Below are 17248 nucleotides of genomic sequence, written 5' to 3' on the forward strand. Positions count from 1 at the left end.
GTGATACTAACATGCCTGTTCAAATGCTCAAAGTGAAGATCAAAGCTGCAGTGTCCAAATTGGCTTTGCAAACACAGCAGCCCCTTGCTTCCCCCTGGGGATACTGCGCTAATTTTATCAACCCTCCCTGGCTCTTCTGCTATTAAATAGCAATAAATAAATGGTTTTCCAGGGTTTGCCGGTGGCTTATTTGCCTGACAAACAAGCTCATTTCCTTTTAAGTGTGAGGTTTTAGTCCAACTAATAGAATTAATCTATTTTTAATGAAAATGCGAATGGCTTTTACTTAGAAATCCACCTACCCACCTCCCTCTCTCTGCACTGGGTCCCACCCCCAGCATCTCTCTGAACACAAACATCCAGCCATGAATATTTCAATACATCTCGGGCTTCCAGATCAATATAGGCAACTCTCAAGCCCTATTGATTTTCAGAGGTTTGACTCGCAAGGGTGATAAAATATTTCTCGATTTATGAAACCCGAGTTAAAGAGGCTCTGCTGCCCTTCAACTTTCACCAGATATCTTTGTCTCCTTTTCCTTCCTCCTCCCCGATTCCTCCTGCTCCCTCTCTCTCCTTCCTCGCCCTGTCGCCTCCCCTAACCCCCCATGCAGCCCCGGGATGGAGATTTATGACTAAGCAATAAGTCCTGAGGAGCCAGGCCCCACGTCCCCCTGGGATCCACTTCAGGTCGGAGGGAGAAGAGGCCCAGGGAGGAGGGCAGGCCCTGCACAGCCCGGCCCCCATCTATGTGCCTGCAGAGACCCTGCCAGCTTCCCTCCTGTCTCTCTGATTCATTTATCAGCATGGCGGCTCCTCCTCCCGCACACCTCTGAAGATGTAATCCCAGAAGGCCACCCTAGCAACATACGAGGAATTCCCCACTGAGGCGCGGGAGCTGAGCTGCTCCATATGGGTAGGAAATAAGCTAATTATACAGTCAGCCATGTCCAATGCCAGGATGGATGTCGTTATAAGTTTATCCAGCCTAGTTACAGAGCAGTAAGACCGAAATCTTGGAAAATTTGACCAAAGCTTGGGTGGTTGATCCGCTGCCATGTGTAGGTATTAGGTGTGTGGAGATCTGGGTTCAGATTCTTCTAGCTAGCTCTGGGACGTTGGTCACGTCGAATCCCTAGCCTTCCTCAGCCTCTGTTTCCTTGTTGGTTACATAGATGCATTCATTTAACTGGTTAGCAATCTTTGAATTCGCCCAATGTGCCAGAGACAGGGATAGAGAGTGAATAAGACAAGTACTGGTCCCTGGTCTCATAAAGCCTCCTGTCCGTCTAGGACTGGCCCGGCACATAGGAATGTTCCGTCTCCTCTGTGCTCCCACACTGTGCGCCTGTAGCTCCTGCAATGTCTGCTTTATAGAGCTATGACAGCACCATGTTGATACTCGGACCTCTTGCTAGAAGGCACCTTGCTTTTTGGTGTGGTTGGTTCCCAGAACTTAGGAGATGCTTGCTCACTGGATATTAGCTGAAGAAACTGGCTCTTTGCATTTTGTGTCCTGCCCAGCTTCAATTAGGGCTCAGCAAAGAAAGCCTCCTGGGTGGAGCCTCTGGGAATGCACATCAGTAGTCACGGATCCTGCTTTAATAGGTCTTCATCCCATCTTTGGTAAGGAAAAGCGTCTATAAAAGGACTTACAGAGAGCAGCAAGTCACAGGGCATCTGGAAACTGTAGCCTCCCCTGGAAAGGAAAGTAGAGAGGACCCAAAAGACCCAGCACCAAAAACAGACAGATGGACAAAACCTTGAAGCACCATCAGATGTTGAAGGAAATTGTGGTAGGACACTTGGGTGAGGAATCTGCAGTGGGCCACGTTTTGCATTTGAACCCGTTGGTGGAAATCAGGTTTGCTGCCCCGTAGAGGCAAGAGCCTGTCACCTCAGTTTGGGCCTCATCTACAGACTGAGTACCTCACATTAGAAAAGACGTATGGGCCCCTTCCGGCACTGATGTTGCTTGGTTTTAAGCAGTGTAACTTCTGTGAGCTCTGAAATAAGCCTCCTCCTTTTTCTCCACCACACCCCTGAAAGTCACACGGTGAGGGCTCCGCTATGCCAGGAGGCCCTCCTCTGGAGCTGGCGAGGTATACGCCCCTCTTTGCTTTCTCCCACATGTGCCCTGCTGCAATAGTAAGTTTCCTTAACTGTCTCCACTAAACTGGGAGCTCTCTGAAGACAGGAACTGCTTGTTTGCCTTATCCTTTTTATTTTTTTGAGATTAATCTTGAATTTATTAATTTTTAATTACATCCTGTTTTAAAACATCTATTATCTCATGACACTCGTTGAAGCTACAGAAATCGAAATGAAATTGGTTCGTTGAAATTGTAAGTAAAATATGTCTGTACCATTTCATTAGTGCATCTTAATTGTGCAGAACAGTGGTGTCCTGTGGCATCTTTGTACATGCAAATGACACACTTTTTCACACTCACTGTCATGTTTCTCATGCCTTCCCAGCACAAGGTGGCACAAAGTGAGTTCTGATTGATGCCTATTTGAACGAGGTGGAGGTTCCTGGAAGAAGCGCTCTGCTTATCATGTTGTATTAATCAATTTTAGTCCAGGTATCCTTAGACTGGGGATGTGTAGGGTTTACAGAATTGACTGGCCACGGGGCTGCAGGCTGCAGAGGAGGAGGGACTGGAGAGGGGAACAGACGGTTTGCGGGGCTGATGGGACTCCAGCATCTCTGCTTTGCTCTGAATGTAATCAAAGACCTTCCTGAGAGACAACCCAGGGATGGGCATGGGAACCAAGAGGCAGAGCACACAGGTGTTGCTCCCCAGCTCTGGAAGGGTCGGGACCAGCAGCCGGGACCAGGGGCGTGGGGCGGCGTGGACTGCATGACTCGGCTCTGTGTCTCATTCTGTACCACCTCGCATCCTTCCATAGACAAAGTACTGCAGTCCTCAGTGCAGGGATCAAGATGCCGACTGTGATGGGTTCAGCCTGACTGGTCCACTCTGAGGTCACAATGGCTGGCTTTGCAAGTTGTGCTTGTAGCAGGGAGAGGCACCTGATAAGCCCTTAACACTGCCTCAACTCTATTCAGTCATTTTTCCACAGGGCTAGGGGTTATTTTAATTAAAAAAAAACTGAATGCAAGTTTTATTAAAAGATTAGAAGCACATCTGCACAGGAAGGGTGCACCTTGGCAAGCTTTGGGCCCCTCTCCACCCCCTCGTGGGGTCAGCAGCACAGGGCCAGGGGCTTCTCCAGGTCTCGCAGTCTGTTGCCCTGGAGCTCTGGCTGTCTAAGGGGTGGTGAAGCCTCTCACGGGGTTCCAGCTTCAGTCCCCGGCTGTCCTGTCCCCACTTTTGAGAAGGAGTAAGGGAGACTGTTATGACTTAAATTTTCAAGAGTTGCTGTTCTCTAGCTCAGTGGGATGCTTACACCCATCCACTGGTGTAGGATGCTTATCCCCAGTGGCATGTCCTCCGTTGTCAATAGCCCTCATCCCAAACAGGACATGCCCCGGAAGTACCACCAGCCCTCTGTATCCACACGTCCACAGATTCAATCAACCACAAAATAAAAATGTTTAGAAAACATGTAATATCCATAGGAAGATATACAGATGTACAGATTAATGTGTCATTAATCCTTAAATAATTCAGTATGCCAACTGTGCACATAGCGTTTACACATTTTATTAGCTATTTAAGTAATCTAGAGGTAATTTAATGCACATAGGAAGATTGTGTGGGTTCTATGCAAAGGCTACACCAGTTACATGTGGAATCTGAGCATCTTCAGGTTTGGGTACCCATGGGTGGTCCTTAAGCCAACCACTACTTATATTGACAGACAGCTGTACATCACATATACACATTTGGATGATTTTTTCTTTTTTGCTAAATTCTGAAAGTATATATAGGATGGTCTGATGTGAAATGTAGCCATATAAAGCTTGTGAAATTTACTTTGGGGGACTTCAGGAGGACTTCAAAACAGGGATAGCTGTCCTCCAAAGCAAATGAACCTGAGTTCACCTGAGACACCTCTGTGGCTTCTGATCTGCACCTTATGACCCCATGGAAAGAGAGGAAAGAACAGTTTCAAACATGAGCCCCCCAAATTAGCCATCTCCAGGCAGGTGCTCTGAATGAACTTGCTGCCGATCCGCTTCCTCCCAGGTGAGCAATTCTGTCTTGTAAAGCCAGGGCTTTGTTTGCATGACAGCTGATTCTCCCAGCTGATGCTGATGCTGGGGTGGGGGTGAGGACAGCCAGCACCATTCTGTTTCTCCAGCACAGCAGAACCACTTTTGCGACTGTCTTCACTGTATTGAGTTGTTCTCTAATAAATAAATATTAATCAACCATCTCTCCATACCCCAAACAACATTTAACTTCAACTCTAAAAGGCAATCTATCATGAGTTAGAATGTTAGGGCTAAAAGGCACTTTGGACATCACCTGGTCAAACCCTCTTACTTCCATAGTGAAGAATCTCAGGCCCAGGTTGGCGAAGTGAATTGCTCGAGGTCACATAATTAGCCAACCGTAAAACTGAAATAACACAGAGGGTTAGCCCTCCGGCTTCCAGTTGAGTTCTCTTTCCATTGTTCCAAATATCGCACTTTCTCCAGACATAAAAATACGACTAATAAAAGACTCTGACTCATTTGGTCCCTTTCCCCCCCAAAACAGGGTGCTCATGAAGTATAATACAAACTGAGAAGTTGAAAGCGATTTCTCCTTGGGGATTTATGATTGGACAAATATCTGCTCTATTTTCCTTCCCTTCCATGTGAGATGTCCTTCCCCACGACATCCCTGTCTCATCCACCTGCCCCGAGTGGCCAGAGGAGCCTGAGCATGGAAACACCGTTCCAGCAGAGACGTGCTCTGACTCCGTCCCTGGGCTCCTCTCCTCCCACGGAGAACACATGCCGCCTCAGACTTCTCCTCTGTCCTGGGTGCTAAAGCAGGAAGACCCCAGGCAGCCTGAGCTGCAGCAGCACTGCGGCAGGACCACCCACAGACCCAGACTCGGGAAGTAGGTTTGCTGTTGGGAACCGTAAGCTTTGGAGAGTTGCCTATTATTGAAGCACAGGTGAGCACATTCACAGAGACCTTCCTTAGATATTCATATCCTGACCTCACTTTTCATAAGTCAGATGGCAATCTATTTATCAGATGAGAAAATTGCATCTCAGTCAGATTAAATGCTTTTTATAAGATCACCCTGGGACAGCAGAGAGGCTCAGTCTAAGTTAAAATCCATATCTCCTTCCTGAATTTGAGAATTCAGTTTCCCTGTGATGTTTAAGTATGAGATTCTTATTGCTTTTGAGGTTGAAAACAAACCAAAGCAATTTGGTTTTGCCTATCTCTTCTCTGTCAATCACCTATGTTCTATGCATCTATATTCTCTATCAATCATCTATTTTCTATGTATCTATACATCTGTTCTATCTGATCTTTCTTATTCTATTATATATCTATCATCTGTCTTCTTCTATCCGTCCACCCATCTGTCCACCCAACTCTGCATTTGTTTGGGCTGCAAGGGTATTGTCTGAAAGTCCCTTTATGTTCACTGTTGTGGGTTGACATTTTAGTGACTTAAAAAAATCAGCTGAGTTGATAATGTTCAGGTTGTTGTGTCTGCATCTGATTATACTTGTTTCCAGATTCAAGCAGTTGCTAATGAAACAGTTGCTGTTTTGTTGACAGAACATTAATTACTTGATCTTAGGACTCAGTAATTGCACAAGCCCCTTCTGTATACATTACTAATTACATTAGCAATTATATGGCATTTTAAAGACAAAGAAATGACTGAAGCAATTGCAGTGTCACAGGTAACCTGCTGTTAGATTTCAATCGAATTCCCAGTATTTCCATGATGTGCCGTAGCTAGTCCTGGCAGATCTCAGGACATTGACTTGAAGAAATGGCCTAAGACTTCTTGCCTGTGAGTCCCCTGTCCAGCTGGAAGCCTAGTGCATAGGTAGACATCATGTGCAAAGTCTTGCTACCTTGTAAGCTAGATTTTCTTTCTTTCTTAGGAGACTCGAAGGAGTTGGACAGGAAAAATGTCTTTATTCAACAAATATTTACTGAGTACCACTATTGCAGGTGCTAGGGGCATGGACCTAGTCCAGAACTCCAAGAAGTTGATAATCTTTTGGAGGAGATGGATGTTAAGCAATAGAAACAGATAGAAGCTTCTAACGGTCTGGGTAGTGCTCCTTAGCTACTGACACTCAGGACCCTGCAGTCTCAGACTTAACCTCAGTACAATTATTTCCTGCTCCCACCCAGGCCAGTGGTGACTCTGGAATCAGGGCTGTCCCAGGGCAGGCTTCATGGTTCTCGACGCCTTAGTTCATGGTCGGGATCTTGCAGGAGATTTCGGAGACCAGGGCTGGAAGGAGGAGGTGGCACTGCCCTGAATTCCATCAGCCTCCTTCCTGTCTGCAGGGGAGGCCGGAGACTGGGGGGCAGTGAGGTGTGCCCTGAGCCTGCCATGCCATGTAATTACCCGGGGTGACTGTGGTATCGAGGGGACCAGGGTGGCACAATGGGATGCAATTCGAGCAGTCACCAGTGTCACCCAACGCTCATCCCCCCTTCTCCCAAGAGCCCGGTTGCCCGGTGGAAACCAGCCTCCCTCACTGTGTGTTGCTGTCATTCAAAGTTCCCTGCCACCGGACCCTGCCCCATCAAGTGGTGTGAGCAAGGCCAATCAGCTTCTCTCCCTGGGCAGAGCCTTAACAGACTGACCCAAAGAAAAAAGTCTGATTTACTACCATGAAAGTGCCATCAACAGGCCATCAGTTCTGGTCCTTTGGGTCCCTGGATCCCAGCCCCTGACCTCCCCGAGTCCATTTCTCAGCTTTCCCTTTGACTCTCTACATGACCTCGTGTCATTCCAATTATTTATTTTTCTTCCTATGTTAACCAATTGGCCTGCAGCCAAAGAACCCTAATTGATACAGGGATGTAATTTAGATTAATAGATTTCCAAAAGGTCTCCTTGAGGAAGTAGCATTTTGCGGACAAATGAAGCAAAAGTTGAAATTAACTAGGCAAAGAATGGGAAAAACCATCTATGCAAAGGCCCTGAGGTAGAGAAGGCTGGTACCATTTGAGGACTGTAAAGCCTGCCCAGGTTGAGTTGGTGGAATGAAAGAGAAAAGACAGGAGATGAGGCTGGACAGGTGGGAAGTCACGGAGTCCAGCACTGAATAAGTGATGATAAGGATTTGGGATTTTATCCTAAGTGCAATGGGAAGCTACCGAAGGTCTTGAGAGGAAAAGAGACATCATCCAACTTAGACTGTTAAAAAGCCACCCAAGCTGCCCTGCGGCCAATAGGAAGGAAGGATCGAGAGTGGAAGTGGGAGGAGAACTCAGAATCCTCAGGTGAGAGAAAGTGGAGAGAGAAAGTCAGACCGCACTATGGACGGAGATGAAATCCACAGGCGTTAGTGCTGAGTAAGTTTGTGGAGGCAAGGAAAGGGCCACCAAGAGTGACCCTGGGCTTCTGGAGGTCATATTTACTGAGCTACACAAAGGAGAAATAGGTGAGGGGAGAGGCTAAGAATTTTTTTTTTTGAATGTGAAATTTGAGATCATCTTGGAAACTTTGAGTGTCATATCAAATGTCCAAGGAGGACTTCCCCAGACTCTGGGGGTGCCAGAAAACACAGATAGTACTGAACCCTAAATATAGTATGGCTTTCCTATACAGGCACACCTTTGATAAAGTTTAATTTATAAATTAGGCATAGTAAGATATTAATCAACAATCACATTAATAACTAAATAGAACAATTGTAACACTGTACTATAATAGAAGTTAGGTGAATGTGGTCTTTCTCTGTCTCTCTCAAAATATTCAGTTGTGGTGCACTCCTCCTCATTGACCAGGTGACTGTACTGTGGGAAGGGAGACCTCGGATGAGGGGACCCTGCACACAGATCTGGTGTTCAGAAAGGACCCCTTGGTTAGATTTCCAGGTGGAGGAATTGTGGGTGTAGATACGGTGTTTGAAGCCAAGGGAAAGCAGAGACAGAATATCTCTGCAACCTTCCAGCTCTGTGTCTCCTATATCAGCCAGTGACAGGCACCAACATCCCATCTACCGGGATGCACATGCTCCAAGGCCTTGAAGCTGGCCCACTGGCCCTGCCCTGCTCACCCAGGACATCATTAGAGTGGCTTCCTGATTCCCTAAAAGAATGGGAAAACTTGGTCCAATCCTCACTCCCGAGTCATTTCCCTCACCCTCCCGAGCCCTTGCCTTATTTTCTGTCCAGTCTACAGGTCATGCCTGAGCCCGCCTGCCTCAGAGAAGCTCCCTGGGTTTGCTCCAGCCTCTGAGAAAGGCCATGAGGCCCCTGGGCCCCTTCATGGTGCCCTGGGCACAGGCCACTGGCGTAACTGCACTCTCTTGAGTGGCAGGAGTGGGTGAACCAGCAGCACTGCAGGCAGCAGAGGGTGGCCCTGGGAGGCCAGCCTGGTGACCTGAAACTGGAGCCATTCCCCAGACGGTGTGAAAGGCCCCCTGCCCTCTCACCTCCCATCAGCCCTGGGCCGTCTTCCTCTCTGTGCTGAGATCAAGTCTGTGAGAAAGACAGGGAATTTGAACTGGATCGCGCTGACATTTCGGCCTTGGTCTGTGCTTACACATATGGGTTGGATCAAATGAGATAATTTATGCAAAAGCACTTTGAAATTTTCCAAGGACTTTCCCTGGCGTGGCTTGCTGTCGCTGTTACTGTTAACAGGAGGGGCTTCCTCTTTAACATCGCGGCATGTTTGATGGAAAGGAGGTGGCAGGCGGGCAGATGTATGGAGAGCTTGCTTGGGCAGCCGGTCCCCGGCACCGAGGAGACCACGTGCTCTCCATTTCCCGGGACAGCCTGGATTTTATGTAATTTTTTTCTTTACAACAAAAGCCATCTGTTGAATTCTTAGTGGAATTTAATTATTAAGGCTCTGTGAAACTTTTCTCAAAAATAAATTCATTTGTCAGAAAAGACTTTTGTGATGAATTCATGAGGCCTTATTTTTCTTAACGAGTTGTTGAAACACCCTCTTCATTTCCACGGGTCACCTTTTGTCCCAGAGAGTCTTCGCTGAGTCTTGCCATCCAAGCGTCTGTATCCATCTCTTCCATGGTGGCTCATAGCTTCATAACTCCAAACTTTAGTTTTTTCCTCTTATACTTGAACCAGAGGTTTGATGTGTCTTGGAAACTGTGAGGAAGCTTGGCACTTTCACACACTTTTTCTTTTTTCTTCATGGAAACTTTCTTCCAAACAATGTTATAGGAATGAAGTAGCTATGCAAAAACATGTAGCAGAGAATGAGGACATTGGATCTCATAGATGCCACCTCCTTACTCATAAGAAGCATCCAAATTAATATTTCTCCTCTGATGTGGGGCAAAAGGTAACTCATATGTTGTTGATGGGACTAAAAATTGGTGCAACCACTCTGGAAAACAGTATGGAGATTTCTTAGAAAACTTGGAGTGGAACCACCATTTGACCCAGTTATCCTACTCCTTGGTATGTAACCCAAGGATTTAAAATCAGCATACTATAGTGACACAGCCACATCAATGTCTATAGCAGCTCAATTCACGATAGCTAAACTATGCAACCAAACTAGGTGTCCTTCAACAGATGAATGTGCCGCAGTCTGGCTGCAGCAAACTAACCGGGGGGGTGACGAGCAATTTGTGAAGGTTGATACAGCAGGAGTGGGAGCTGTTTATTGTAGGACAGTAGGGGTATATATACATAACTAATTACACACAGCTTATCTTAATTAACATAAACTAGATATAGCAGTCACTCATTAAGGAATCTCCACACTTAATGGCTTGCTGGCGCTACTTCACAAACCACTCCCTCTGGCAAAATGCCAGGCGCCATCTTGACTTGTTTACGGACCCTAACATGAATGGATAAATAAAATGTGCTACATGTACATAATGAATTATTACTCAGCCATAAAAAAGAATGAAATTATCGCATTTGCTGGTAAATGGATGGAACTGGAGACTATCATGCTAAATGAAATAAGCCAATCCATAAAACCAAAGGCCAAAGTTCTCTCTGATATGCAGATGCTAACACAAATTAGGGGGTGGGGAGGGAAGAATGGAAGTTCATTGGATTAGACAAAGGGAATGAGGGGAAGAGAGGGAAGGGAATTAGGAAAGACAGTAGAATGAATCGGACATCACTTTCCTCTGTTAATATATGAATCCATGACCAGTGAAACTCCACATCAGGTACAACCACAAGAATGGGTCCTAATTAGAATAAGCTATATTCCACAGATCCACTGCCGCCCAGAGGTCTCTTCTCTGGGCACGGCAGCATCAGTAACCTCTGATGTGAATTCTGATGCTACCTTGGTGGTCGCTGCTGCTGAACTAGAGATCCCTGTCCACCAGTGGCTGCCTGCACTGCTACTGCAACCCGCTGCCTGCTGCCAACCACCACCACCGCCGCTGCGGGGGAGACTCCAGGTTTGGTTGCATGTGGCTGCACCTATTTTGGGACATCTGTCAGGGCCTGGGGCCCAGGTGCCAGCAGGTTGATCACCACAAGAGCCTCTGTCTGGGGACTTCAGCTGGGACCTGCAGTTCCAGTGTGGGGGAGACTGCAGGTTTGGAGGAACCTAGGGTCTTCCTGCGGAGAGTGCTGGTGGCCCTTGTCTTGCTGCTGCACCTTGGGATTGCTCCTCTGCATGAGTGTGTCCCTGGGGGTCTCTCTACAATAGGAGCAGCATTGAGATCTTGGGACTGCAGCGTGGCTGAGCCTGAGATATCTGGAGCCCAGATTGGTGGGATAGAGACTGGGTTTGCAAGGGCTCATCTGGGTTTGGTGATCCTGAAGACATCAGAGACAGGGCTGAGAAACTGTTGAACACTGACAGAGACAGTTTGACTTTCCAGCAATATTTATTTTATTTTTTGATTCACTACTCTATCATATTTGGAACAGGATTTTTTTATGCATCAGTGTGTGGAGGATAATGATAGATGAATGGTGTTTTGCATTTTTGTTGTATTCTTATGTCTTTAATTTTTTTCTTTGTTTGTATTCTTCCTCTTTCTTGTCTATTTTCTTTCCAACTTTTCTCCATCCAACAGTCAATCTCTGTCGGCTCCTCTTCCACTCTTCCTGTGAATTTTTACTTCTAACTTCTCTCTTCCTCTCTCATGAATATTGCATACTACACTACCTCTATTCTCTCATCCACCATTGGAAATTGTAAATCGTTTTAGCAAATATTCTGTTTGTACTATAGATAGTTATTGAACTCATCATTTTGGTTTAATATTAATTCTGCCTACCCAGGAGCATGGGAGGTCTTTCTATCTTCTGAGGTTTTCTTCAGTTTCTTTCTTTAATGTTCTGTAGTTTTCATTGTAGTGGTCTTTCACCTCTTTTGTTAGATTGAGTCCTAGTTTTGTTTTGTTTTTTTTGAGGCTGTTGTGAATGGGATGGTTTTCCTAATTTCTCTTTCAGTGGATTCATCACTGATGTATAGGAATACACTTGATTTGTGGGTGTTGGTTTTATATCCTGCTACTTTGCTGAATTCATTTATTAGTTCTAAAAGTTTTCTGGTGGATTTTTTTGGATCTTCTAGATATAGAATCATGTCATCAGCAAGTAGTGATAGTTTGAGTTCTTCTTTACCTATTTGTATCCCTGTAATTTCTTTCATCTGTCTAATTGCTCTGGATAGAGTTTCAAGAACTATGTTAAATAGAAGTGGTGAAAGAGGACATCCTTGTCTTGTTCCAGTTTTTAGAAGGAATGCTTTCAATTTTTCTCCATTTAGAATGATGCTGGCCTTGGGTTTCACATAGATAGCTTTTACAATGTTGAGGCATGTACCTACTATCCCAAGTTTTTCTAGTGTTTTCAACACGAAGGTGTAATAACTAACATTCAAGGGTCATTTTTCTAAAAAAACAAAAACAAACCAACAAACAAATCCCACAGAACGAAAAATACTAAAATCCTATTATCCAATACATTAAACCCCAAGTCTCCAACAAACAAATCCCACAGAACGAAAAATACTAAAATCCTATTATCCAATACATTAAACCCCAAGTCTCCTAAAATTAAAGAAGGGTTGAGAAGTGCAAGTCATTTAGAAAAGAAATTCAACAGTCTTACCTAACCAGGAAAATGTTTGGAAAGAAACAGCCAAGAAAGGACTGTCACATTCTGACTTTTGATGATAGTCTAGGCGACTTCACTTCAAAGACGAGTGCAGTTCCTTGCTCAGTGTTCAGGTGGGCTCAGGGAACCCTTCCCTGTTCACTTTTCAGAAATAAACTAGTTTCTACAAAAACCCTCCTGCAGGGCGTTGGGCTTGCCTGGTTCGTGGCCCCATGTGCTCTGTGCGGTGTGGACTGAACGCAGGGGACCCGCAGGAGAGCATCCTGAGGGTGGGAGGAGATGGAGCCAGGGTTTTTGACTTGGTAACACCTGCTGGAAGTGGAAGGGATGTTTCCACCTATGCTACCTCATTCACTCACCACAGCGCAGCCAAGAAAGAGGCAGGTAAAAGCTCTGGTTTTGCCAGTGAGGAATCTGAGACTTGGAAGGTAACGGCTTACTCACGGTTATCAGTGAAGAAAACGGAGGAATGAAGCACTGGCCTCAGGTCCCCGAGTTGAACACAGGTACACCTGCCATTGCCCCTTGCTAATGCGAAGGTCACTGGCTGAGGGTGAGTGTCAGGAAAGAATTAGAAATTTTATTGATATCTTGAGTTTTCCAGGAGGTATCCAAATAAGCAGCTGCCTGAACTTCAAAAAAGAAAATGTAAATTTGAGAGAGAATCATACATAAGAAAGTATTAAAAGTCAAGATCAGAACCAGGGTACGAATTGGCACAACCACCATAGATAAGGGCAATCATAAAACTCATTATCCAAAACCAGACACTTTTAAGAACAAAATGTACTTGTGCTAATAACTACAGTGACACAATGTCTTTTGGAAACTAGAGCAAATAGGCATTCTCTCTATAGAAGGAAATCTGCCAATATCTGAAAATTAAAAATGCACATTTTTATTCACACATGTCTGGGAACGTATCCTGTAAATATGCTGTAGGGATCCTACGAGGATATGCACGTTATGTGCAAATGACAAATTTATTAAATATTAGCTATATGATGAATGTACGAGCAAAAATAAAAGCAACTTATATGCCAACAAATAGGAAAAAATGGTCAAATAAAATATTTGCATTAAAAACGGAATACAGAATGGTCACTCGTGTTGCATCGTACGGGACATAGATGAGGGGGCCATGGATGTGCGCCGTCTGAAGGTGAACGAACTTCGCGAGGAGCTGCAGCGCCGCGGCCTGGACACTCGCGGCCTTAAGGCCGAGCTTGCTGAGCGGCTGCTAGCGGCGTTGGAGGCCGAGGAGCCTGACGACGAGCGGGAGCTCGAGGCCGACGACGAACCGGGGAGACCCGGACACAACAACGAGGAGGTCGAGACCGAGGGGGGCTCCGAGCTGGAGGGGACCGCGCAGCCACCGCCGCCCGGGCTGCAGCCGCACCCCGAGCCCGGCGGCTACTCGGGGCCGGACGGACATTATGTCTTGGACAATGTTACCAGGCAGAACCAATTCTGCCCAAGTCATCAAGCAAGAAAATGAGTCGGGCTATGAGAGGAGACCTGTAGACATGGGGCCACTACAGCAGGCCTATCGGCCAGAAGTGAAGACAGAGGTGAAGCAAGAAGCACCCCCCAGCTTCCTGCCGCCCGAAGCTTCTCAACTCAAGCCAGACAGGCAGCAATTTCAAAGTCGAAAGAGGCCTTATGAAGAAACCCGGGGACGTGGATATTTCGAGCACCCAGAGGAGAGGAGGGGTGGTTCTCCTCAGCCTCCTGCTGAAGAAGATGAAGATGACTTTGATGATACCCTTGTTGCCATGGACACATATAACTGCGACCTGCATTTCAAGGTGGCCCGAGACCGGAGTAGTGGTTATCCACTTACTATTGAGGGCTTTGCATACCTGTGGTCAGGAGCCCGTGCCAGCTATGGGGTCAGAAGGCGTCGTGTATGTTTCGAGATGAAGATCAATGAGGAAATCTCCGTGAAGCACCTTCCTTCTACAGAGCCTGACCCCCATGTTGTCCGTATCGGCTGGTCCCTGGACTCTTGCAGCACCCAGCTAGGCGAAGAGCCTTTCTCCTATGGCTATGGAGGCACAGGGAAGAAGTCCACTAATAGCCGGTTTGAAAACTATGGAGACAAGTTTGCAGAAAATGAGGTGATTGGCTGCTTTGCGGACTTTGAATGTGGAAATGATGTGGAACTTTCATTTACCAAGAATGGGAAGTGGATGGGCATTGCCTTCCGAATCCAGAAAGAAGCCTTAGGGGGTCAGGCCCTCTACCCTCATGTTCTGGTAAAGAACTGTGCCGTGGAGTTCAACTTCGGGCAGAGGGCAGAGCCCTACTGTTCTGTCCTCCCGGGATTCACTTTCATCCAGCACCTTCCCCTTAGTGAGCGGATCCGGGGCACTGTTGGACCAAAGGGCAAGGCAGAGTGTGAGATTCTGATGATGGTGGGCCTGCCCGCCGCTGGCAAGACCACATGGGCCATCAAACACGCAGCCTCCAACCCTTCCAAGAAGTACAACATCCTGGGTACCAATGCCATTATGGATAAGATGCGGGTAATGGGCCTGCGCCCGCAGAGGAATTATGCTGGCCGCTGGGACGTCTTGATCCAGCAGGCTACCCAGTGCCTCCACCGTCTCATCCAGATTGCTGCTCGCAAGAAACGCAACTATATTCTAGATCAGACAAATGTTTATGGGTCAGCCCAGAGACGAAAAATGAGACCATTTGAAGGCTTCCAACGCAAAGCTATTGTAATTTGTCCCACTGACGAGGACCTGAAAGACCGAACAATAAAGCGCACCGATGAGGAAGGGAAGGATGTCCCTGATCGTGCGGTCTTAGAAATGAAAGCCAACTTCACATTACCTGATGTCGGGGACTTCCTGGATGAAGTTCTGTTCATTGAGCTGCAGCGGGAAGAAGCAGACAAGCTGGTGAGGCAGTACAACGAGGAAGGCCGCAAGGCTGGGCCACCCCCTGAAAAGCGCTTTGACAACCGAGGTGGTGGTGGCTTCCGGGGCCGCGGAGGTGGCGGCGGTTTCCAGCGCTATGACAACAGAGGCCCCCCCTGGAGGCAACCGAGGAGGCTTCCAGAACCGAGGGGGAGGCAGTGGTGGTGGAGGCAACTACCGAGGAGGTTTCAACCGCAGTGGAGGTGGTGGCTACAACCAGAACCGCTGGGGTAACAACAACCGGGATAACAACAACTCCAACAACCGAGGCAGCTATAACCGGGCTCCCCAGCAGCAGCCACCACCACAGCAGCCACCACCCCAGCAGCCGCCGCCACCACCCAGCTATAGCCCTGCTCGTAACCCACCAGGTGCTGGCAGCTACAACAAGAGCAGCAGCATCCCTGGCTCAAGCGCTAATACCAGCACCCCTACGGTCAGCAGCTACAGCCCGCCACAGCCGAGTTACAGCCAGCCACCCTACAACCAGGGAGGTTATAGCCAGGGCTATACAGCCCCACCACCTCCACCTCCGCCACCACCTGCCTACAACTATGGAAGCTACGGTGGCTACAACCCGGCCCCCTATACTCCGCCACCACCGCCCACCGCACAGACCTACCCTCAGCCCAGCTATAACCAGTATCAGCAATATGCCCAGCAGTGGAACCAGTTCTATCAGAACCAGGGCCAGTGGCCGCCATACTATGGGAGCTACTCCGGCAGCACACAGGATGGCACAAGCACACAGTAGCCAGTGTGTCTGGAGGCTCCTGGGGCCACTGCCGGCTTCCTGCACCAGCGCCTGCCTCGGCCCCTTCTCTGGCCCCTCCTCTACCCCCACCGGGTCCTGTGGTGCTGGGGATGGGGTCATCCCAGAGCTGCCTCCCTCCAGCCCACTGCCTCTCCTTTGGGGGAGGGGTCTTCTCCCCCACAGGCCAGGCATTTTTCTCTGGATTCAAACAGGCAACAGTGACCTTTTATTTTGTTTGTCCCCTCCATCTCCCACCTCTTCCTTTTCCTCCTTGCCCCTTTTTGACTGAAAATCCCTCTTTCCCTTGGTCATCAGTGAGGTCACAGTGACTAAGGGGAAGGCCCCTTCCTGTTTGTTCCTCCCAGCCCTGCTCCAGCCCCTCAGCTTCCCAGACCCTCATGCAGTTGGTTGTAAATTCTTCCAGGAGCTGTTTTACTGTCTACTTTTCAGGATTTAAAAAAAAAAAAAATCAAAAACTTAAAAAAAAAAAAAGTTTAAAAAGCAAATGTGGAGGGAGGAAGCAGCAACATATGTTTTTGGTAATTATGCTTTTTTTTTTTAATTTTTAGAATTTGTCTGTTTTTACTGTGGGTCGGCCGTTGATACTTCATCAAAATAACCATTTCTTTGCTGAGCTCAGGTGACTGAGGAAGAGCCACACCCTCGAAACAAAACAAAACACACAAACAAAAAAAACCACAGAATCATCTTTAACCTAACTTTTTATATGATGTCTCAGTTCCCCGTAACTTTGCACACAAGCTTGTGTGTTCAGTTGAATTGTAACTGCTTTTTGTATTTGGAGAGAGTGTGACTATTGAACTTGAAACCTTTAAAAAAAAAAATATCTCCAAGATGTAAATAGATTTTTTTGTTTGTTCGTTTTGTTTTTTAACAAAGCAAGGTACAACACAGCATGTAGCATGTGTTACATTTCTGAAAGAGAGAGGAATGGATCATACGTGTATATGTATGAACCACCTCTGGGAAAATACACAAGAAATTGGGAATATTGATTACTTCCCAAGAAGGAAATTGGGTGGCTTTGGGTAGTTGTCAGAAAGAAATTTTTTATCTTACCCCTTTGATTACCTTACGTTTTGAATCATGTTAAAATATTACCCCATGGAGACTATGTCTTAGTGGTAGGACAACATTAGCTCTAGAGTGAAGGCTCTTTACAAACTTCAAACAAATCCACAAAAGATCAAGTGGATCAGCAAGTAATCTAACTGCCTTTCAAAACAAAAATCAGCACTCTTTAAAGGAAGAAAACAAAATCCAAACACTCGACATATTTATGTTTACAATAGCTAGGATCCAATTTTAAAACTTAGTAGGCATACACAGAAGCAGGAATATAAGATCTA

The 17248-nt window shown here is 46.7% G+C and overlaps 1 protein-coding gene across 1 annotated transcript; it reads left to right on the forward strand.

Moving 5' to 3' along the window:
* The first annotated feature begins 13338 nt into the window (after positions 1-13338).
* LOC124094809 (heterogeneous nuclear ribonucleoprotein U-like protein 1) lies at positions 13339-16682 on the forward strand. The gene is given in 3 exon segments (XM_046447785.2): positions 13339-13667; positions 13669-15235; positions 15237-16682. Coding segments are annotated over 3 exon segments (2538 nt in total). The 3' UTR covers positions 15879-16682.
* Positions 16683-17248: the final 566 nt, after the last annotated feature.

Source organism: Marmota monax, unplaced genomic scaffold (genome assembly GCF_021218885.2).
Source record: "Marmota monax isolate L192 unplaced genomic scaffold, Marmota_monax_Labrador192_F-V1.1 WCK01_AAM20220418_F8-fsc00040, whole genome shotgun sequence".
NCBI lineage: Eukaryota > Metazoa > Chordata > Mammalia > Rodentia > Sciuridae > Marmota > Marmota monax.